The sequence below is a fragment of the Podarcis pityusensis genome (genome assembly GCF_964106645.2).
Source record: "Podarcis pityusensis genome assembly, chromosome: 5".
Lineage (NCBI taxonomy): Eukaryota > Metazoa > Chordata > Lepidosauria > Squamata > Lacertidae > Podarcis > Podarcis pityusensis.
The window spans coordinates 39651250-39674142 of NC_138032.1; the positions used below are offsets into that span (position 1 = coordinate 39651250).

A 22893-nucleotide genomic window follows, 5' to 3' on the forward strand; every position below is an offset into this window, starting at 1 on the left:
GCTTGCTGTTCTTTGTTAGGAGATTCTTTTAATATATATACTCTGAATTTTGTAACAGTGCCAGATTTCTATGGTGATCAAAACTTGAAAATTGTATGAATCGCCATCTGTTTTAATGCCCTTTGAATCCCCTTTAAAGCATCTAAGTTATGTTGTTGTGCTGTTCTATTTTAGTTCTTACGACGTTGGTAACACAGAATTAGAAGGCATATTTCCAATTCCTCTGGCTTTCAGTCATACATAGATTTAAATCATTTTGTTTCTTGGACACTGTCTGAACTTAGTAACATTTTTCTCTCTATAGCTATGAGTTAATATTTAGGCTCCTAAAAGTAATTTATATCGTTTTTATAAGGCATTTCAGGGCAAAAGATGATTTACAATTCCTTTTCTAATTTTTCTTCCACATTTCTATAAGATAGGTTAATCTTCAAAATTATGATACCCAAAGTCCATCCCACTGAAGCCGTAGGACTTTGTGGGGTTTTGTATAGGCATCTAACTTGTCAAGAGATGGCTTGTAAAGCTAACCTTGGTTTAGTGGTATGAGTTCAAGTCATGGCAAAGCCTAGGGCTTGTGTTTTCTCCTCTTCCATGACCATTAGGAGGAAGCTTCCATATATGTTTTTATTAACCACAGTTTAGCATTTTGTCTGAACCACAAACTGTGATCAGTCTTAATTGAAGCTAGTGACAACAATCCAACTTCATAACTCATGGTTTGAAGTTGGCTTGTTTCCACTAACCATGGCTAAGACTAACCACAGTTTGTCCAGGTTTGGACCACAACAAGCTGAAGTCTAAATGTGAAATGAAAGTTTCTGAACTCTTCCTCATGGCTGCACCTGAGGATGAGAGGTGAGTCTGAAGCTTGCTGTGGTTTGTAATGCTAAACCATGGTTTAGCCATGGTTGAGTGATACATGTGAACATTGCCAATCTATGCTCATGTTTTTTCAGTAAGTTATGGGTAAGATACCTGTTGCAATTTGCAGTGTCCCAACAGAGAGTGCAGTGGAGGTAGGATGCAGATGGTTGTTGGAAGTTAAGATGCTTGCTTTTAATATGGATGGTTAGCTGCAGGTTCTGTCTATTGGCAGCTTATTTCTAGCATGGTACTCAGTGCTGAAGTGGTCTAACTGAACTGCATACCTTGTGCTGTATATTGTACTTAAATATATGCAACTTGTCTTTCCTGAATTTTTGAAGCAGTAGTATAATATTAGTCCTACAGTACCTTACAGACAAAGCTATTGGCTTACAAGGATAATTTGCCCCTCTAAATTGATATATAAGTCAGAAATTGGACTAACGTGGCAGGAAAAAAACATAATGGCACTGCACATACCCTTTTTTATGTAGAAATGTTTGCAAATACATTACAACCTGACTGGATTGTTCAGTTTTTGAGTGAAGTTTTGCATTAGTTTTATTGTGCACATGGAATACGTTAAGCTGTAGGACCTCCCACAAAAATTTAAATATTAGAGAATGGGGGGGGGACTAAGCTTCACTATGTGAGGTTAATAATGCTGTAAAAGGGAGATAATTTTTTTAAGTGACTATGCTGGACAAAGAATAAAGTGAGTACAAGTACAATTTAATAGATATTAATCCAAGGTAGTGATTGCTGTTACTATCCGGTCTCTGCATTGGGCTAATCCAATATTACAGTACACTGTGAATGAAAAGATTAAAGCCTCGGCACAGACAAGGGAAGAAATACTTCAACAACCCTGTATGTCTTACAGTGTAAGAGATCACAAGGGTCTAGTGCTATGATGTGATTATGTTCCAAAAACGAACTATTTCTAACACAGAGATTGCATGACCCCCTGCTTTCTTACATTCAGTTACAAAAATACACTTATTCCCATCTGTGTATAGGCTGACTACTCTATCATTGCTTACATAGAACATCAACATTAGTAATGTTAGTAAAATGCTGGTTCTTTGAGTTGCCTTTTAGCAGCTGTGAATTGGCAGCTAGCACCATTGGGACCAGCTGATTGTTCCATAGCCCCACCATGTCTCAGTTGACCACAACATCCAAATCTTTATAATCAGGCACAAAACCATTTTTTAGATTTGGGAGAAGTAAGAGAGAGTTTCTTAGAAAATACTCTATGATTTGGTAACAAATCTTAACATCCACACTAGTATATACATATAAATATGTTTATCCACGTTCAAGAGCTAAAAAACGCCAGGCTCTTCATAACCACAAGTCAGTATTAAAGTAAAGTATTGATACCTATGCAATGTTTTCTGAGAAGAGCCTTTTAATGATCCTTGAACATACAAGTATTTAGTGATTTTGATGATGCTCTTCCTTGGTTTCGAGTGCAGAGTAGCTAGTGCCCTTAGCTAAACAAATGTGAAGAAGCCATAAACGTGGTCCTCTGGACCATTTAAAAACTTGGTTCATTTTAATTTTTTTAAAAACAACAACAACCATTAGTTCTTGTAATTGGTTCTGGTAATAATCATGATTCAACTTGGCATAGAGCCTTATGTTCAATGTCTCATAATTATATTCATGTTTGTACAATTATTTTACACAGTCATGCATTTTATCTCTGTTTTTATTAACTGAATGGTTATTTTGGAAAGAAACTGCAATAAATGTGGGAAGCAGTGGATCTTTCTGATGACAGGAGTAATTAGATTTTGACTTGCAACAAGGCAGAGACATGAGGTGTTGATTATCCTTGAGAGGAGAATTGCAAATAGTGATCGATGAATTCCTGTTGTCTGCTAAATTTATTGCATGTTTCTCCGTATGAAAATAGTTCCAATATAGAATATTTAAGTCTAATACATGTAAAAATTCTTGCCATTCACTTTCATCACGAAAGTGCCTACGGGTGTTGAACTTGTTCTTAGCTGCTGGAACAAAGCTTCAGCAAATGCTTGTGATTTTCCTTAATAAACAAGCACAGCAGGATTGCAACTTCATTGCCACAGAAAATACTAGCAACATTCTTCATAGCATGTTTAGACATCAGCATATTCTGTTGTAACTGTATAGCACGAGAGGACTGATTCAACAAATCTGAGGGATCTTGGCCTTTTCAGGTGAATTTTTTCTTAGTTCTACTACAATGCCACAGTGTTTACCTTAATGTCATTTAATTAGAATTTTGACAAGCTGTCTTGAGTCTGGAAGTCTCTTGTTTCAGGGTCAGTGCAGTTTTAATCATAGTCTAGTGAATTCAGCAGGTAGCAGTTCTGTTTTCCCATAATTTGTGCAGTGTTTCTTGTCCCTGACTCTGTTTTTGTGCAGTTACTCCAGTGGCTCATCCAGTTACATGGATGCTATGCTCTTTATTCTGTGAACTGTTCTGAAGTCAAAGATATTGAGAGAATAAAAAGAGCACAATAAAATAGAGAGGAAAGTGAAAACATTGGCGTGGTAGTCTAATCCAATTGCTGAAAACGAAAACAAGCTGGCATCACATTCAAAGTCTATTCAGTCAGATGAGTCTCACAGATCTGGAAGCTGTCAATGTGCTGCCCATTGATGCGGATCTCCATGTCAGTCCTCTTTGAACTTTTAGAGTCTGCAGCTGGAAGTTCTGGGATTGTCTTGTCAAAGTTCTCCATCTTGATCTGATATTCCCCTTTAGCACCTCGAACCAACATGGAGGCAAAATGGTGGTGTAATATGATCTCTGATGGAAGATAGGATGTCCTCCTCTGGCATGTTTCTCCAGTGCCCTCTTGTGTGGCAGAAAGGAAGACTACTAGCTCAAAATGTTGATGAGCCTCCCTTTGCAGGAGAATGGCTAGAGGGCTAGATGGAGTTATGGGATGATAATAGGTTAAAGGAAAGATAAAGAAAGGGCACTCTTCTGAAGTGATGCTGTCTAGATGGAAATCCACACTGGTTTGATGCAACTGACCATTTTCTTGTTCTTCATAAAGAACTGCAGAAATCCGAACACTGGTGAGTGGGCTTGGGCGAGTATTGGCCACTTGGAACATTAGATATGGCTTTCCTTCTTTGTGTGTCACTACAGCGGAATAAGTGAACCGGATGGAGAGAGCTCGATTCTTTGGACGGGCAATTTTTGCTACAAATGCACCTAAATAAAAAGAGAATTTACATATAGATTGTGCGTATAATTATAGTTTCCTGATTCCCTTTATAGTATATTGAAAGCAAACACAATTAAAGCAAGTTGCACTGTATTAGGATCACAGCATTTATTATTAGCATAAGTATATCACATTTTTAATTATGGTTCCCACATTATTCAGGTCCATCACATTAATTTCCTAAACCACAAAAATACTTTTTATAGTAAATATTTTTTAAATCAGGTGTTCATTAAAATATTTGCCACCATCTTTGTGAACTTGAAATGACATATGCTTTTGACAAAATAAGACCACAGTCTCTGCTTTATGATATAGCATTTCAGGCTAATCATCTGCTAAGTAATCTCTTAGTAGGTTTATTTTGTTATAAGCTTCATTTATTATATAGCAAATTTTCTTTCAGTAATATAGAACAGTGTTATTTATTAACTCATTTAAAATTATTTTCAATAAAACATAGCAGGGTTTGAAAATTCTCTGATATTCATTGAAAACTTATCAGTAATTCGCTGCAGTCCTAAGCATACTTATGGAAATACTTCATTGAACTATGTAGATGTTCATTTCTTGGTAAAGCTGCTAAGGATTCATCTGTTAGCTTTAAACTATGCAAATGTGTATGGGAAGTTAATTCTACTAACTAATCACACTTTTAAAAATAATGTAAGAAATGGTTTTTGAACTAAAGCATGCATTTGGGAAGAACTGAATCACCTATTTAGATGTTTAGTACAAGTTGCTATTTAATAATTCTTTTCATACTGTAAAATGGAAATACATCCTCGTCAAATAACAGTATTTTTCAGAATGCTGAGTGACATAGCCCTATCTTTGCTTTCTTGCTGTAGCTTTATGACAAAGCTCTTATTTAAACTATAACATAAAACCCACTAGGTTATGAAATAGTATGTAATTACCTGTGATGAAGGCCTCCAGCATCAGACCCAGTACCATTTGTATAGCAAGTAGGGCAATTGCACTTGGACAGTCTCCACTTGGGAACATTGTGCCGTAACCAATAGTGAGCTGTGTCTCCAGTGAGAAAGAAAAAGCAGCTGTAAAGCTTGTGATATACTTTACACAAATAGTGTGGTTTTCAGGTGGGGAATCATGATCGATCTCCAGATCCCCATTCATTTCTGCTAGTAGGTACCAGAGAACTGCAAAGACAAGCCAGTGGAGGACAAAAGAAGCAGAAAATACCAGCATCATCCATCTCCAGCGCATATCCATAAGGATTCCCCAAGCATCTTTTAGGTATGCCAGGCCTTTCCCATGGGCACCATCCATTTGTAGTGTGCTGTGTCCATCTTTCGTGACCATTCTTGGATATCGTTGGGCCAGGAGAGGAGCACTAGGTTTGGTGTTGTTGCCTTCTATCACTTCTGTCCTCATCTTCTGAAAATGAAAAGAAACAAAACTGTTGGATGCTTGTTTATCTGTAGTTCAGATGATGTTCAGAGATTCTGACACATTGGCAGTGGACCAGAAGCTACCTGCAGCTAGCCAAGGGGATCCTTAAACATGCAGTTCTGAGAAAAGTAACTTTGGAGAGCCAGGTTTGCCACTGCTTCCATTGTACGATAATGATTACCTACAAAAATTAATGTTGGATCCTTCTTTGATGATAATTTAGAAACGTAAGCCAAACTTTTTGACTTCTCAGGTTTATTTGTGGGTCTAGTGGTTAGTTTGATAGTGAAGGAGCACAGCAAGTCTTAATTTTCTGAAATTCAGAGGTGTGTTCTGTAACTTTAGCAAATATGTGTTTAATATTTAAGCAAAGCACACTATCAAAGCTATTATTAATATTATAAATGTTCTATATATTCTTTTGGTGGCCATCTGAAGGCTGTCATATCAAATATAATAAATTAAAATTTCCTCATTATAAGCTTTTGTGGGGTTTTCTACCTAAATATGTTTACTGCTACCAACCATGATATTTTTATCGTCTAGAGTTGTGGTACCTGGGATATAGCCTCTTCTGCTGAACATACTCAGGCCACTGCTGTTGTAAAGCTGTATTAAAAAGGGGATAGAGAATAATACGGAAAATATTATGCAATTATATAAGCCGAGAGAAGTCCTGAGGAAAAAAAAAACATCTCTAAACCCAATTTGCCAAAGGGGAAACTGGAGTGAGGCTTTTGTTATGTGTCCTTAATCGTGTTTCTAATACTGTAGTGTGGCAGCTTGGGTTCCTGTGGAGTTACAAATATTGAGTATGTCGGAAAATAAAAGATCAATCCCTGTGCTTTTTATGAGCTTTTCTCTTATAGCAGAAAAAGCTCACAGTTTTAAAATTAACAAACATAAAAGAAAGCAAAATATTCAATCATGGTGTCTCACTATTTACTAGAGACTGGTTGAAATGAAAAATGTGAGAGAAAGGATGCTGGCATATTTGAAAAGAGAGGTTAAACTGGGGTAACTGCTGAATGACATAGTCACAGAGCACCAGATCTGATCTAATATTGATGGTAAAATTGAAACATGTTTGGTCCATCTTGTTGCACAATCATTGTGTGTTGTTTGTTTCTCTCTGAATGGGATCCAGATATCTTATTTCAAAATAACAACTTCTGGTGGGAGGCTATCACATTTTCCAGATATTAGACATTAGTATTCCCCTTCAAGAAAAATGCAAAAATGATTGCATTGTAATTTGATACATGCTTACAGGCATAGTTATGATAATAAATTTGATTGAAATATATTCTTTACAAATGTGTAAGGTGGCTTCCTTGGGGTGGGGTGTATTAAACTGCTTTGAAATTAATTATAATCAAGCAAATAAAAAATGTGTTAAATAAAAAACACACAAATTAGTCATGGGCCAGTCATCAAAAAGTAATTGCACTGTTTTATAGTACTACAGCACCTAAGATATTTACAATCAGTCAGTTTTGACAAAATGTGGAGTAGAGTTCACTGATTGTGCAGAGCTAATCAGATGCTTATCTCCTGCATATGTTGTACTTGGCGACTCCTTTTTTGCTGTTTTGCTAAGCTTGCACATGAGTCATTATAATGGTTTTTATTGTTATGTTCCTGATATTATGCCATGCCTATGTCTCAAGTTGATTAGAGACTTTATGTAGCAAGTGACTAACAAGTAAAAATTATTATTATTGATGATGATAATGATATATGAAAAAATCATGCAATCTACAGTATAGAACTGCTATCCCCTCAACAGAAACATTTTAAGCTTAAACGTACAGCAAAAGTAAGTTGAAGTCTCATGGATTGAACAAGATGTGTCTGTAAGTCACAATTGGGATTTGGGAGCACTGGTGAACAAAGCCATGACTAATTGATAAAGCTGATGGGGCAATGAAAAATGCTAGTAATAATACTTAGCCTGTATGTAGTGGTTTATTTAGACTTTTCAGAAGTGTTCCACATACATTATTGTAATTGTCTTTGTAGGCTATAAAATAGGTCAGTATTTCTATTACAGTTCTGCTTGTAGGGACCTGAAGCTTTGTTCACCGGAGAGGTAACTTTTGATCTGTGGGTTGGTTCCATGATCCACAGCTCTGTCTCTTCACCCTCATGCTGTACTAGCAAAACATATTGACAGTAAGTAGTATTCAGCTAAATTTTATTCAGAGTAGACCTATTGAAATCAGTGGCTCTAAATCATGTTCATAATTTCAATGGGTCTGCTCTGATTAAAACTAAGTTGAATACCAGTGCCTCAGTTTCATTTCAGCATAAAATGAGCTCTCATATTAAAGAGAGATTTTTCCCTTCAGTTTGGGAAAAATTCCACACCGTCATTTCATTCTGTTAAGTCATATGAGCACTTCAAGTAAAATGGCTGTTCCAATAGTGTATCGGAAAATTGTATTAGTGAAGTCATCATATTTTATTTCTGCCAATGAAATATAAATATAAGCACAATGTCTCTATAAAGTACATAGCCCATTAAAACACAGGTAACTGAGGCTTGTAGTTTGCAAGTGGCTAGAGTTCAACAAAGTATTCATTTTGAATTGTTCCCTGGTAGAAAATATAATTATAAAATTTGCATTTGAAATTTTAAAAGAGACTCTTTGAACATGACTTTTGACTCTGTCAGAAGTAGAACTTTTCTAGACTTGAGAAAATGATGAGAAAAATACCATTTTGAAATGAAAGCAAACAATCCTAATGTCATGCTAAACATGCAAGTTTATATTATGGGTTCAAGCCAGTCCATTGCGTGTGTGGTGCCCAGAGCGATCACCAGAGGAATAACATGAACTCCAAGATTGCATCCTTTGATCTAGTGGAAGGGTTGAGTGTGACTGTGATGTGGCAGGTGTGCACATGCCTTGTATTCCATGTAATAGCCTGCTGAGCTGCCTGCATATGTCCGTACCTCATTAGAGGAGGTAGGGTCTGCGTCAAAAATAACATTTTTTTGAAATACAGACCTATGAATTGATTCTTTATCCTACTGTGATAGTAATGCTGACAGTTTCAACTTTTTTAAACAAAGATGCTACTTTATACATGGTTTGTTGGAAGGTGATGCTTGGTATTTGATAGAAGTATTAAACCTATCATAGGCACTAAATTGCCTTTTGTGAGAATTTGTTTTTTAAGATTTGGTAGTTATATATTTATATTTTGCATATTTAATTGTTTCTGTTTTTATAACTAGCAATATGGTAAATAAAACACATTTTTTAAAAATTAAAGGAAGGAACAGCATAATTGGGCCCTGTGTAAGAATTCTGGACTTTAAAATTTTGTTAATAGTAATCTTTGTTACAGCTGAATGAAAGCAACCTTAACTTGGCATCCAACATCTTCATTATATAGGTTTCATTATATATTGAAAGCATACCTCTTTACCTTGGCCTTTGACAACTGAGGTGTTTTTAGGACCCACCCTGTTCTTTTGATAGTAATTTTTTAAAACTGATTTTAATATTGTATTTTTATATTGCTGTAACCCACCTTGGGACTTTATAGGGAATAATGTTTAAGGAATCTAAATAATAATAACGCATAATAATTATTACTAAAATAGTGATATTCTGCCTGACCCATGTTCATTAATTTTCATTTTGTATGCGGAATGCACTTTTGAGCTAAGAGTTCCACTACGTACCTGATCAACTACAATTGAAGCACACAAAAATTGCTATTTGCCTTGCTGGGCTTGGATTCCAGTGCACTAGGTAAAGACAGGGACAAGGAACTTCTAGTGTTCAAAGGATTATCTACCGGGAAAGTTGGAAAAAGTACTATACTGCTAATACACCTCCACAGACAAGAAAAACAGTTGACTTGTTCCTCTTCAAACATTCCTTTTTATTTATTGTTTCCAGGAGGTAGTCATATGCAAAAGCTGCAAGAGCTGTCTGTTTTGGAACATTGTTTTATATAAACTTAACACACCTTCGTTACATCCTGTATAGTTTACTATAACATGCTCTATGTGGGGCTGCCTTTCGAAAAGTGCTCAGAAACTGACTGGCCTAAAGAGCTGCACGCCAGGGAGCATAAACCTTACTTGTTACAATAGCTCCACTGGCTACACCAGTCTTTTTCCAGGCACAATTCAAAGTCCTATTTATGACCTATGCAGCTTAGCTCAGGCTATCTGAAGGACTATATGGGAGAGGGCCTTCTTGGTAGCTGCTCCGAAACTTTGGAACTCCTTTCCTAGAGAAAGGAGTTGTTTTAAAGCCAGCAGGCAAATACTGTTTTATTCCAACAGGCTTTGGGGAACTGGTTGTTTTTAAAGGAAATGGCTTTGAATAGCCCTGTCCTGTTTTTACTATCTCAAAATGCTTTAACTTGTCTTTACAGGAAAAGTGCTTCAGTTATGTATCATTTTGTTGCCCAATTCTGCATATTTTCTAGTTCTAGTACCCTTTTTTAGATGGGGTAACCAAAACTGTAGAGTTCTTCAAATGTGTCTGCAGTGTAGATTTATAAAGGACCATTCTGACCATTTTATATGCAATATCTTTCCTAATAATCTCTAGCATGGAATTTTCCATTTTTGTCTCTGCCACTTACTTCATAGATATATCAATGAAATAATCAACTATGACTTCAGTATACTGGAGTATTTCAACCAGTTTGGATACTTGTAGTTCTGAAACATGTGGAGTTCTGTCTTCCCAAGAATGCAACCATGTTGTGCTCAGAAATTTATAGGCATAATCAACTACTTAAAGGCAGTAGTTGTCTAAATTCTACAAAGAGGACTTAGAATAAAGTATGCCTGAATTTCCCATTTTTCTTAACGTTATTGTTTAGTGGGTTTGCTCTGCCCCATACTCTGCTTTAGACATTTAAGAGAATTTCTAATATTAATTTTGAATTGATAAGTGTTTATGTGCAAATTGATAGACCTACAAGTTAATGGTTTTTTTAAAAAAAATGAAAATTCTACAAGCTGTACGTGTGCAGTGGTTTGAACAAAGTTCAGAAATCAACAAATGAAGAATAGTGGATTACTAATTCATTGCTTTCTCTCTGTAACCTTGTTTAAATATTTAGAATCACTGAATCGGGGGAGAAATTATAGTGGCGAGAATTATATAAGTATTCCTAACTTTAATACATTGGATATACCTGGAGTTATGACTTCTCAAGTGTGCAGCTGTAGAGCTGTGATGCTATCTTCAGCAAATGTATCTAGAACTCAGTGAGTTAAAAATAAAACTTTTTTCACAAAGACTTCTGCACTATACTTTCAGCTTAGCAAACCATTATACTTCTATATGTGCCTATTAAAGGACACTGTACCACGTATTTGCTAACTCTAAAAATAAGACACACACACCCCATCAAGTTCTATACATAGTTCAAAGGCTTCTGCATTTGGTGAAAATTTTTGAGAATCTCAACTTCTAATTAACAATTAGAAAATAACTCCTCTTGTCCAGTGGTAACCAATGTAACGCCCTCCAGATGCTGTTGGTCTACAGCTATGTTGGCTGGGCTTCATTAAAGCGGTAGTCAAACAACTTCTGGTGGTCAGGCACCCAGTTGGCTACCCTTGCTTTAGTCCTTGAGTTCATGAAGATGGGTTTGAAAACAGGTTGATAGTATCTATACAAGACATCAGATATTTATGGACATAGAGCTTCTGTGTTCCACTTGACTGCATTCACCAACTTCATGGCTTCTGGTCACTTTTCTTTGACCTATACACTCTGTTGCCTACCGTTTACTACTCCCCCCTCCCCTTACTGCAAACCATTTCTAGAAAATGCATGTTTTCCAAGCACTTGGATTTGGAGTTTAAATGTGTAAATTGAAAATATTTATTCATTTGTATAACTGAGCAAAAATGTATTTCAGTGTTGCAGATTTTTTGTCCCTTTGGCTTTCTCTGCTTTGTTACAAGAGCAGTTAAGACGTAGATGTATGTAAAGATTCAAGGACTCTCCTATTCAATTAAATTTTTCACATGACTCTTAATACCAACAAAACATTGCTTAAAAGTGATATTTGGCAATTGTTATTACATTTGTGTTTTACTACTGTAACCCACCCTGGGACCTAAGGGTGAAGGGTGGGTACTATATAAACCAGCAATAATCAAATGTATTTAAATTTTCCACACTACATTTTTGCAAAGTAGATACACTTTCTTTAGCATTTAAGTATGTATCTTAAATTATATATTTGTTATATAAGTTTAACATCCCATGATAGATAGGTAGATATTCTCCTAATTGATAGTCATTGTAATAATGGCACCTTCAATTTAAGTCAGATTGCTTATAAAATCTGTAGTAGTTTTGACATCCAGCTCACTTCAGGAAATTTACTTTGGTACCTGTTTGTAACAGTGAATAGTGCATTAATTCCTCTAGAAAATATTGCCATTTGATGTGAATAAGGTATTCTAAAACTACTGCTGAATATCATAGTCATTCTCTCCATAGATGTTCTAACAGAGTATTAATATAAAGGCTTTGAAATTGAACTCACTTGCAAAAGTTTAAAGCCATAGATTATATCACTTAGAATTTGTAAAAGATAACATGCTGCACTAGTCTGAAGAAACAGTGTTAGGTGCTGCTCATTGCAGCTGTGCAGTTTGCCATTTGCTTGGAGCGGACTTCCCCAATGTTGTGCCCTCCAGATGCTCTGGACCACCCCTCACGTCAGCCATAGCAGTGCCAGCTAGGGCTGACAGATGTAGGAGTCCAAAACATCTGGAGAGCACCAGGTTGGGGAAGGCTGCTCTAGAGCAAGTAACAGTTGTTTCAAGGAAGCAACCAAAGGGGTACTGCCCACTGCCACCCCCCTATCATTTCTGATGTCAAGCAGTTTTGCCATGGTGCTCCCCAAGAACAGGTTCCTGTTCAAACTCTTCATAAAGCTTGCAGGAAGTGTTGAGTGTGTGTACTCGCGCCAATATAGCAGGTCTGTCGTTAGGCAGGCGGCAAATGTTGAAAGCATGGTGTATAGTTATGTGTGTGCCTTGCGACCTCTAAGCTACGCTGCTGCTCTCAGGTAATCCCCCCCCCCATTGCAGGTATCCAACGGCAGTCTTGTTGACTTCTATACTTGGAATGTGTGGGAGTTTGTGTTTGTGTTTGTGTGTGTGTGTGTGTGATCTTGTAAATTGTCTTGCGCCTCAAAATGAGTATTGGCAAAAATAGTGAAGGGTTAAGTGTAACCTAGCTACAAAGTGAAGAAATAAGTGAAGGTATGTTAAACCTGAATAGGTTGATACATGTACCTTTGGATTTAAAATACAAATGTGATACATTTGAATAGTATCAATGAAATAAAAATGGTATCCTTTTCACATTTTATTATGTACTGATTTTTTTTCATTGAATAGACTATTTATAATTTTCCCTAGAAGTTTAAAACTATTCCCCAGATAGCATTACCATGCATGAAATATCCTAATTCTTCACAACAATCATTTGTCCCCTTAAATAGGATCTTCCATGTGTAGGAGATAAAATAGCTTTGGGCAAACGAGTAATCTTAACATAGGTAGCAATCAGGTGTTTCTTAAACACTGACATTGTGTAAGACAAATGAAGAAACTTGTTCGAAAAGTTTGTTTATATGGTTAGAAACCAATAAAATTTAAATTTGCTTTATGACATAACATTTAATTTCCATTCAAATGGATATTCTGTGGTGAGCAACCAGAAAACCTCTGTCTAATCAAAAGAATCACTCAAATGATTTTTTAAATAATTGAATTTAAGTGGAAGTTTCTTTACACTGCTACACAAATTGCTAGCAAATTACTTACCATCTATCAGTCATGCTTTATATAAGTTAAAGCAATAACATATTTTTTCAAAACTTTAAAATCGAAAGATGAGATATTGCTGGAACCTGGAATTGAATTTAAAACTCTAGTCATCTACATTACTATTAAAAACAACATCTCCAGGAATAAGTACACAATCAGTCTTCAATATCTGACTGGTCACAATGGTTACCTTTTTGAAGAAATACTCTTTTAGAATTGCACAGCTAAGATCTGCTTCATGCCTTTTATTAAAAGCTAAAGAGCCATGCAAGATGCTGAAGTTACTTCCAGAGACCTCCTATACAGAACTGTTCCTTATGGAAATTGGTTCTGGAAGTTGTCACTGGGCAATATTAGTTTGGAAAACAATCTCCTTTGAAAAAGTCTTACAATATTTGAAGTTGGTATTTCAATTGATATTTTTTCAAAACAGGACTGTTTAAATCCTCCAAAACTCCATTTTTGTTTTTGAAAGTCTAAAACCACAAAGCAGGAAATATTAATGTAAAAAAGTGATGCTATGTTAGCATCATGTACTTACCAGTGTATTTGTAGTTTTTATCTACCTGGCAGGGAAAGGGAGGAAGGCGGATGTCCTGGATATTGAAAACGAACCAAACTATCTTGTATCTGTATATAGTGATCCCAAGGAAGAAAAAAATCTTTTGACAACTAGTTTGGAAGGATGTTTGTTCAAAATGGGCTTACGGGTCTCATTCCACAGTTTATAATGTGGGGGGTTGGCTTTCATATGAAGCTGATGTGATTGGTCATTCTGTCTGCAGGGGGGCCAATTAGCTGTGGTCATGTGGAAAAGAATGCAGATTTGTTCGAGCTTTCTTTCCCCAACACATACCCTAGCAGCTGTGGAGAAATCCACACGAACTTACTTGGAGAAAGGGGTGCATTTTTTATCTTAATCAGGATGGAGTTTTTAGGTTTGCATAATCTTACTTAAAGGTTTTACTTGGAGGTTCAAAGGAATGAAATTCCTCAGGACTGTTTTCCATTCAAGTTTTCTTGTGGTAGCTATTTAGAGTTCACAATTTCTTTGATATTTTATTTTAACCAAAACCAGGCAGTTTGAGGTGAAGGTGTGCTTTCTGTTTCACTTTTCTCTTTTTAGGTTTTTTGTACCATGTGGTGCACAGGATATCGCTATCCTAGAGATCAAGGTTGCTAATTAGTTTTACATAGTTTACATAGTTGCAACCTAATTTTAGATGCAAGACCTGTAACTTTACTGCATTTCTTATTTTGCCTCTACTGTTAAGTCAGCATTGCTCATAGGATTGTATTTAAATTACATCAAATAATATGTAGGATACTGCTGCATGTAACATGGTTATGACCAAAAAGAGATGTTTACATTATGCTGTGTCAAATTAGATTTAAATGTAACAGCTGACTAATAAAAACGAGCCGAAAAGAGGCCCATAATGTCTACCTTTCAGAATCACTTGCATGATCTGTGAGGGTAGCTTTGTAGTGCAGTTCAGCATTTCACATTTTTCCTTAGCTGCTGATGTGAGGACTTTGATCGAACGTCAGACCTAAGAGGATCTGAGAAACAAAGGCTGTGATTGTTTGCAGTAAAAGTACTGAAGACCTGCTGTGAAAATTATTAATGTAGACCAATATAATGCTACTTAGAAACTAAAATCTCCCTCATGTTTTTTCTTTAAAAAAACTCTCCACAAAATACAAAACATTAATTCTTCATTTCATTAGCAGAGAACCTTGTAATACATGTTGAGGCACAGCACCTTAAAATTGAAACATGCATTTGTGACCTTCATGGGTATGGGGACAAGGGGATACTTTTCACTCAGTATAGCATGGTGCCTTTTCTTTTTACTATAAGAAACATTAACAGATAATGATATACAAATACTTTTATACTTTTAATGTATTTTTAATATTTGTTGGAAGCCGCCCAGAGTGGCTTGGGAAACCCAGCCAGATGGGCGGGGTACAAATAATAAATTACTATTACTATACTAACATCTTAAAATAAAAACTAGATTCACCATATATTAGAAGTATGTGTGTTCCTGATACACCCCTTTAAACTGCCTCAGAAATGCAATTTTCAGTGAAGATTGGAGTGGCGAGTAGTAATATTACAATGCAGGTAAGAAGCTGTTCTGCCATATCTGTAAAGGTTAGTGGCATATACAGAACTATGGAGCAAACTTAAACGCATGTGAGACATACTGTCCATGAAATGTTGCACTTGTTTGTGTGAAAGGATTTGGATAGTTGGCATGACTATTGGAGTGCAATATTTTGGTAGGAAGACTGATGTGTATGGATACAATTGTGCAAATTCAGCTTTCAGTAAGGAAAACAGCATAATTCTTGGAGGAAAAAGCATTTGTGCATGGGAAAATTCTGGTAAGTTGTTTAGAGACGGAGATGGTCAAAACTAAAATGAAATATGATTATGTTTTAGTCTGCCTGTACCCTAAAAATGATGACCAGTGATTTCTTAAGTCACTTTGTGTATGGTCATGATTCAAGGTTGTGCAGTGATTTTCTTTCTCTCTTTCACAGTATTGTAAGCTGTCTTGTACTCGAGGGACTTTGGTTTAGAAACTATGTAGCCAACAATTAAAAGTTATTTGAAGGATCCTGAAAACGGACACTAAATTAAACTTATTTTTATAATAGAAATGTGTGTGTGTGTGTGTGAGTGAGTGTGTCTTAGTGTCTTATAGAAAGATTGTTGACACTGTTATTTGCTATTCTAGTAAAAAATTTCTCAATAAACAAGTTCTCAGAAGATTGTATTCCAGAACACCACTTTAGTACTTTGAAGTCAGTCCCTTTTAAAACTTCAAATTACATAGCTGTAGACTCTGTTGGCTGGATGTCTTTGTTGTATCTGAACTTTTCCATAAACACCATTGCTGGCTTGGGGTCAGACATGGAATGCAGGTGCCCTTTCACTGCTCCTTCTCCTCAGGAAGTCCAGTCAATTAGTTTGAGGCAAAGCCACAGATCTTTTTCTTTTTCCTTTTCATCCTGGGAAATCATGGCCAAACACCAACCTCCACACCAAGTAACTTAAACCAAGTGAAATGAACATGCTAGGGGTATAAGCTACGTTCCTCGTTAGAATACTTTAGACTTTGACGTATGTGTGTACTAATGTTGACTGAGTGACTATTTACTTCTTCATTTTTAATAACTTCAGAACGTAATATACCTGGGTCTGTTCTTAGTTGGATTTGAAACATAATTTCATCCAGTTCTGTGTTTTCTCTTTTCAGTACCCTTAAGCTTTGAAATATGTTGTTACCTGTTGACAAACACACCCGTGTTGTTTCACAGTTAATAGCCTTCGATTCAGAAGTAAATTCAGCATGGCTTTCTCTCTAGTGAGCATGCTAGAATTGCAAACTTAATTATGGATATTCTGTCCCCTCCCTTCTTCTATGATTTCCTCCTGGCATTGTGGGGTCATTGGGTTGGGCTTAGGCTCCCCCACTGATAATGAAAACAGGAGGAAAAAACTCTTTGGGACAGTCACTTTCACTAGTGCCCCCATTTTCTCTACTTCTACCAGGCTGTTATTTTTCTTCTTTTACCTTTTGTCACCATTTTCTTAGAGAACGCACCCCCCCTTCCTTTAATCGGCTGCCTCACACCCTTTCCTACTCTCCTTTTTGTGGCTTTCTGTAGCTTTTCAGAAATACAAAAACCTGAAAAATTTATCTCCACTTTACTATCATCCTTCCTTCTGACTGCTCTTTCTCAGACAGGGACATTAATAAAGCCATTGAGCACCCTATTACTTTTCAACTTCACGCCACGTGATATTCGTGGGCTGTGGCATTCCAGCCCAACGTTGCTGACTGGGCCAATTTTATGCTGTTTGGAGAGGATGCCCTCAAGGATATCCTGATCAAACTAAAGATAAGTGGAAGGTACTGGTGACGCAAAGATACTGGTGACAACCAATCTTCCAACCAGTCCATTCAGAACTACCTTTCCCCGGGGCAAGGAAGAAACTACAGACAGAAGTCCTCCTGGAACAGCTGTGATAGCCACCCAGGCAGCAGAACACAAGATATCTCCCTCCAACACCTACAGAAATAATCACCAGCAGAACCAATGATGCTACTCTGCCCCAAGTCAGGGATCATCTACAAGCCTTCTTCAACTCTTGGTGTCAGATTACTACAGACCACTGGATTCTCAATACTATATCACATGGATACATGATAGAACATCTGGCACCCCTAAACGGGTTCCTCCCATCCCTGATCCTCCAACAGTCCAGTCAAGTAACAGGTGATATGTAATTGTGTATAGCATTGTCTCAACATGTCAGCTATCGAACCAGTCCCCCGAGAGGAATTATTCTATGACATATACTTAATATTATCTGTAGTGCCATGGCCAGATCATTTCCTGATGCAACTGGACTTCTCTGTGACCCTTCCCCTCTGCAGGGATGTAGGACCAATTTGAATGATTTGCCACCACCACTTAATGGATCCAAATAGCTTCCAGAGAGTGGTAGAGACATCTTATCCCATGTTGATGGCTTCTCCACTGGAATGCAGAGTTAAGCAGGGCTATCGACCGTCTGGCTCCAAAGCACCCTCTCTAATTGCATGCAAGAATTCTGCAGTGGTTTCTTGTACTCCACCAGTGGGCCATCACACACATTCCACATCACCACATCAAAATGCCACCAAAAGTGTGGGTAGTGATGAAGTGGGCATCTAGCAGAAATTTGCAGAAGGGCACATCTTTTCATGACCCTTACCTCATAGTGGTCACCACAGATGTCAGCCTCTACATTTGGGGTCTCACTGTGAGGGACAGATAATCCATGCCCAAAAGTCTCCAGAGGAAGCTGAACACTCGGCTGGAGCAGCCCACCTGGCTCTGATGCACTTTTCTCCACACACATCAAACGTGCTCCTACGCATGGGCAACTCCAACTTGAAATCCTACCTCAACAAGCAGGGGATCACCAAATCCTGGGATCTCCCAGTTGAAATGTTCCACCTCATGCAGTGACCGAAACACCACCTCCTCAGCCTCACATTGGAACACATATCCAGATAGGCTGGAATCTCTTGTTTTCCAGCACAGTATTTTCCACCATCTTATGTTCTCGCTTAACCATCCACTCTAAGAATATACAAAGCCACATGGAAGATCTTCCTGAAGCAATGCAAAGCAATGGTACTGGATCTTTTTGCATTCCTCCAAAATGGCCTCAGCAAAAGTCTAAAACGCAACACTCTGATGAAACATCAGGCGGCAGCTGTTTCTTCCTCAAACACACCACCTCTTCCAGCTCTCACCCCCTAATGAAATGCTTCCCACAAGGAACAATCCTACAGTGTTCCCCAGATGCCCACCACTTCCCTTCCTGGGACCTTCACAAAGTGCTGTCCACCCTTCAGAAACTTCCATTTGAGTCCCTGAAGGAAGTACTTCTCAAAGTCTTACATTGAAAGGTCTTACAGTGGAACCTCGGGCTACAGACGCTTCAGGTTACAGACTCCGTTAACCCAGAAATAGTACCTTGGGTTAAGAACTTTACTTCAGGATGAGAACAGAAATTGCGCGGCAGCGGCCTGGTGGCAGCAGGAGGGCCCATTAGCTAAAGTGGTACCTCAGGTTAAGAACCGTTTCAGGTTAAGAACGGACCTCCGGAACGAATTAAGTTCTTAACCTGAGGTAACACTGTATTTCTAATAGCAATATCTTCGGCTTGATGGGTCTCTGAATTGGTCACCCTGTCTATAGCTAGACATCTCTGTATCTTCAACAAGCGCAAAGTGGTTCTTAGAAAGAACCCCTCCTTTCTCCCCAAGGTACTTTCCAGCTTCCATATTCAGCAGGAACTTGATCCTTTCCACCTTCTGCCCCAACCCCTCTCACCTATTAGAGAAGACATGGCACTCATTTGATGTCCAATGAGCTCTTAAAGCGTATATTACCAGGACTGAAGAGATTGGACAATCAGAAACCCTGTTCATTTCCTTCCACCCTAACTCACTGGGCAAAAAGGTTAACCCTTCCACCTTATCTAGGTAGGACCTCTATAGCCTACAACTTGGTGAATCGTATCTCGCCCTACAAATTTGACTGCCCACTCTACCAGGGTTGAGACCCCCTAGTGAACATTTGTAAGACAGCCACATGGGTATCTCCCAGTACATTCACGATACATTACAAGATGGGAATTTGTGTCTCCATTGAAGCTGCCTTTGGCTGCAGTACCCTACAACAGGCTTTCCACATTCATTTGTCCTTTCAGCTGGGATGTGCCTGATTGGGTTCACTTTGGTATGTTCCAACGCAGTGACCGCACGATGCTAGGAGGAAACAGTACAACTGGTACTCTCCCAAAGTAGATTTCGACTGGCATTGTGGGGTCACTGGGGCTTTCCATAATATGAGACGCAATATCTTCTACCTGACGGCATTTTAGCCACCTTGTTTACTTTGGGAACATGGGCACCTTTGTGTTGCTTTCCTTACGCTGATACAAGACTCTGATGATTGTTCAAGCTTGGTGAGTTCACAAACTGATTGGGAGCCATCCATGTCCCAAAGGGTTTTTCCTCCTTCCTTTGTCATCAGGAGAGGGGCCAAAGCCCAACCCTATGACCCCCATGCTGCCAGTCAAAATCTACCCTTTGGGTGAATATTGCTTGTACTTTTTAGGAAGGACGTGATTGAATAGAATGTAAAATTATCCTAGTTTGCTCACAAATGACAATCATTTCTTTAAGCATCATTATGACAATTGTTTTTTGGATGAAGCAGTTATTTTAATTCTCTGTTATTCGAAATTAATGACAATGAAGGTTTTAATGCTAGTCATCTGGCACTGGTCATTATTATTTTATTGCTGTTGACCCAAATGTAAATTTTAGAGATTCTGCTTGTAGGTTTTAACTATTCTAGGGTAAATAGAAGACCATGTTGAGTTACATTTTAAAGATGATAAATAGAACATTTTTACTGAGTTGGATTATGCAGTGCTTAAGAACACCTCCCATACAAACAACAACAGAATGCTTGTGCCATTGTAAACTTTGATGTGACCAGGAATAGTGCCTTGATACCTCTGAACTATGGTAAAGCAATCTCTCATCGAACATCAGGTGGCATCTAACTGTTTATGCAAACTTTGCAGATGCTCTTCCATCACTTGTTGCAAATTGAACTTTTGACTTTCTTAAATGGTTACAGCTGTTTTGTAAATCTCCTTTTTGAAGTCTGAAATCCTTCATTTGTTTTTTAGCCCACAAAAACTGTAAGAAGAGCTTAAAGAAAAGCATTTATCATTATAAGAAAAGTAAAGCAATATATATTTGTTCTTGTTTTCTTTCACCTGAGCATCTTATGACTTAAATTGCATAAGGTCTGAATTCTATTCCAGGTGCCCTTCACAATGACTGTTACATACTTGCATATTTATTTGCTTGCAGTGAGACCAAACTTTGAGGATGCTGGAACCGTAGCAGCAGGAAGGAAGCATGAATTTATACGCTCTGAGAGCGAGAACTGGCGCATCTTCAGGGAAGAGCAAAATGGTGAAGATGATGATGGAGGTTGGCGGCTGGCTGGTTCGCGAAGGGATGGTGAGAGATGGCGCCCTCATAGTCCAGGTGAGAGGAAGTATGGAAAAGTGCAGCACAGTCTGGTCAGAGGCAGCAAGCTAGCAATGTCTGGAAGGAAAAGGTCCTAAAACAATATTTGAAAGGCTTGTTCTATGATGGCAAAATCGTTTTTAGTTTTTTAAATGGGTTGTTTTGTTTAACCCACTATTTCCAGAATGTCTAGAAAAAAGCAGCTCTTCTTACCTGCTCTGATTTCTTTTCCACCAAATGTAGCTTCCTTTACTGATCACTCTGAATCATGAGGCTGAAGTTCTGTCATATGCTTCCAGCTACTTGTATAGAAGTGGAAAAACTTTTTGTCATGGAGAATACAGCATTGTGTGTCTTCCTGACGTCAGACATAACTGATAAATGCACAATAAAGCAGCAGTGTGTCTAACTTTGACAGTATTGAAACAGCTGAACCAGCACCACATGATCAGATGGGAAGATTTTACTTAGGGACAAGTACTTGCAGTTCATTTAGTATTTTCTTGTTTAGCATATCAAGAACCACAAGCTAATAAAATTTTTGTTCTCAATAAGTCCATCTGTCTTTTGACAGAAGTCCCGAGGCTGAAATATCATTGGATAATTTCTGCTACTTTAAAGGAAGTGTAGAGAAATGCCACATTGTGTAGAATACTGAGGGTTTTTCTGTAGTTGCTCTTTAATTTAGATATAGCTGTTTTAGGATAACACTTACTCATTGTCATTTGTGTAATGGAATATTCTCGATCAAAGAGGTGGGCGTTGCAGTAGTCTCAGGTGGAATCCATTATTGCATGAACAGACTTCCACATACAACAGGACTTTATATTTCTCTCCTCCCCCCCCCCCCCAAAAAAAAATCTGCTTGAGAGGCCTCCCTATCTCAAAAGACTTCCCAAACTCCTGATTTTGGAGAGCATATGGAAGACTTTTGGGGTTAGTGAGGAGAGGAAAATGAAGTCACACAAAACAGTATTGGGCTACAACCCTCAGTTCCTTACTGGTTGGTCAAAGTATTGTTCTTTCTCTGTGTGTACAGAGAGAGGGAGGCTAGATAGATAGATAGATAGATAGATAGATAGATAGATAGATATAAACAAACAAACAAACAAACAGCTTTTAATCTTCTGTGCAACCCAAAAGACTCCCAGAGTGGCTTACAAAGTAAGTAAAACAGTCCCTGCCCTCAGATTTGCCATCTGAAAGGCATGACACACAAGGAAAACGGAATACAGAGAGGAAGAGAAGAAAGCAATCTCAGGCACCAGTTCTTAAAGGTTACGGTTCCTTTAATTATTGCTGGGATGGAAACAGTACAGTTAGCCTGATAGAATGGCTGCTGTTAGATGACAGCGGAGGGAGAGTCAAAGGCAGCTGGCCTCTCAGCAGAGGTAATAGAGCAACCCTACTCCTCTCCTATCCTTTTGCTCTGCAGGCTTGATGCTCTATCAGCTACATCCAAGACTTCTGATTCCAATAGCCATTTCTATCAGGATGACAAATAGTATCCTGTATCTAGTATAACCAAGTTAGCCAAAATAAGTGGCTTATGCCAAGCCACATTTGAAGATCACAACATTTCAAGCCCCAGTATCATTCACACCAACTTGCTTGGAAATGCTTCACCTCTCCCAGGTTGTAGAAAGGTGCATCAACACCTGCTGGTGCCTGCCTGCCTCATTCTCATGCAGGCTTGGGCACAGTTGCACAGCCCTTAGAAACAAGCTTGTCGGCTACAAATCCTTTCCCAGAATTATAGTGCTAGCAGGCCACTTCACCATAGTGACATACAAAACAAGGGCAGATTAAATAAAGAGAATTAATTACCACAGATTACAAACTACACTCCAAACTCCAGAAAGGAGGATTGTCAGCTAGCAGACAGAGGGTGAAGGCAAGCAGTTTTGAA

At 38.0% G+C, this 22893-nt stretch overlaps 2 protein-coding genes across 12 annotated transcripts in view; one reads left to right on the forward strand and one right to left on the reverse strand.

The window, feature by feature from the left end:
* GIGYF2 (GRB10 interacting GYF protein 2) overlaps positions 1–22893 on the forward strand; it is a 72919-nt gene that overhangs the window by 27131 nt on the left and 22895 nt on the right. For all 3 annotated transcript variants that reach the window (XM_081005827.1, XM_081005828.1, XM_081005829.1), the window contains exon 8: positions 20823–21002. In XM_081005827.1, coding sequence (XP_080861953.1) covers positions 20823–21002 — 180 coding nt within the window. The remainder of the gene's footprint in view (positions 1–20822; positions 21003–22893) is intronic.
* Positions 909–22044, reverse strand: KCNJ13 (potassium inwardly rectifying channel subfamily J member 13). Of its 9 annotated transcripts, XM_081005849.1 has the most exons (5): positions 21198–22044; positions 13895–13983; positions 6074–6125; positions 5021–5501; positions 909–4087 (listed from the first exon to the last, which is right to left on the reverse strand). In XM_081005849.1, exons 4-5 carry the CDS (start codon positions 5496–5498, stop codon positions 3468–3470), a joined length of 1098 nt encoding a protein of 365 aa, XP_080861975.1. In that variant the 5' UTR covers positions 5499–5501; positions 6074–6125; positions 13895–13983; positions 21198–22044; the 3' UTR covers positions 909–3467. The 9 variants fall into 9 exon arrangements, with proteins under 9 accessions (XP_080861975.1, XP_080861981.1, XP_080861974.1 ...); XM_081005855.1 differs by lacking the exon at positions 13895–13983 and having other exon boundaries at positions 5021–5498; XM_081005848.1 differs by lacking the exon at positions 13895–13983.

Excerpts from the sequence above, each read along its gene's own strand:
- KCNJ13 (XM_081005853.1), bottom strand. The coding sequence starts at position 5,498 with ATGAGGACAGAAGTGATAGAAGGCAACAACACCAAACCTAGTGCTCCT. Across the intron at positions 4,088-5,020 it reads GCTGGAGGCCTTCATCACAG|GTGCATTTGTAGCAAAAATT; the intron begins GTAATTACATAC and ends CTTTTTATTTAG.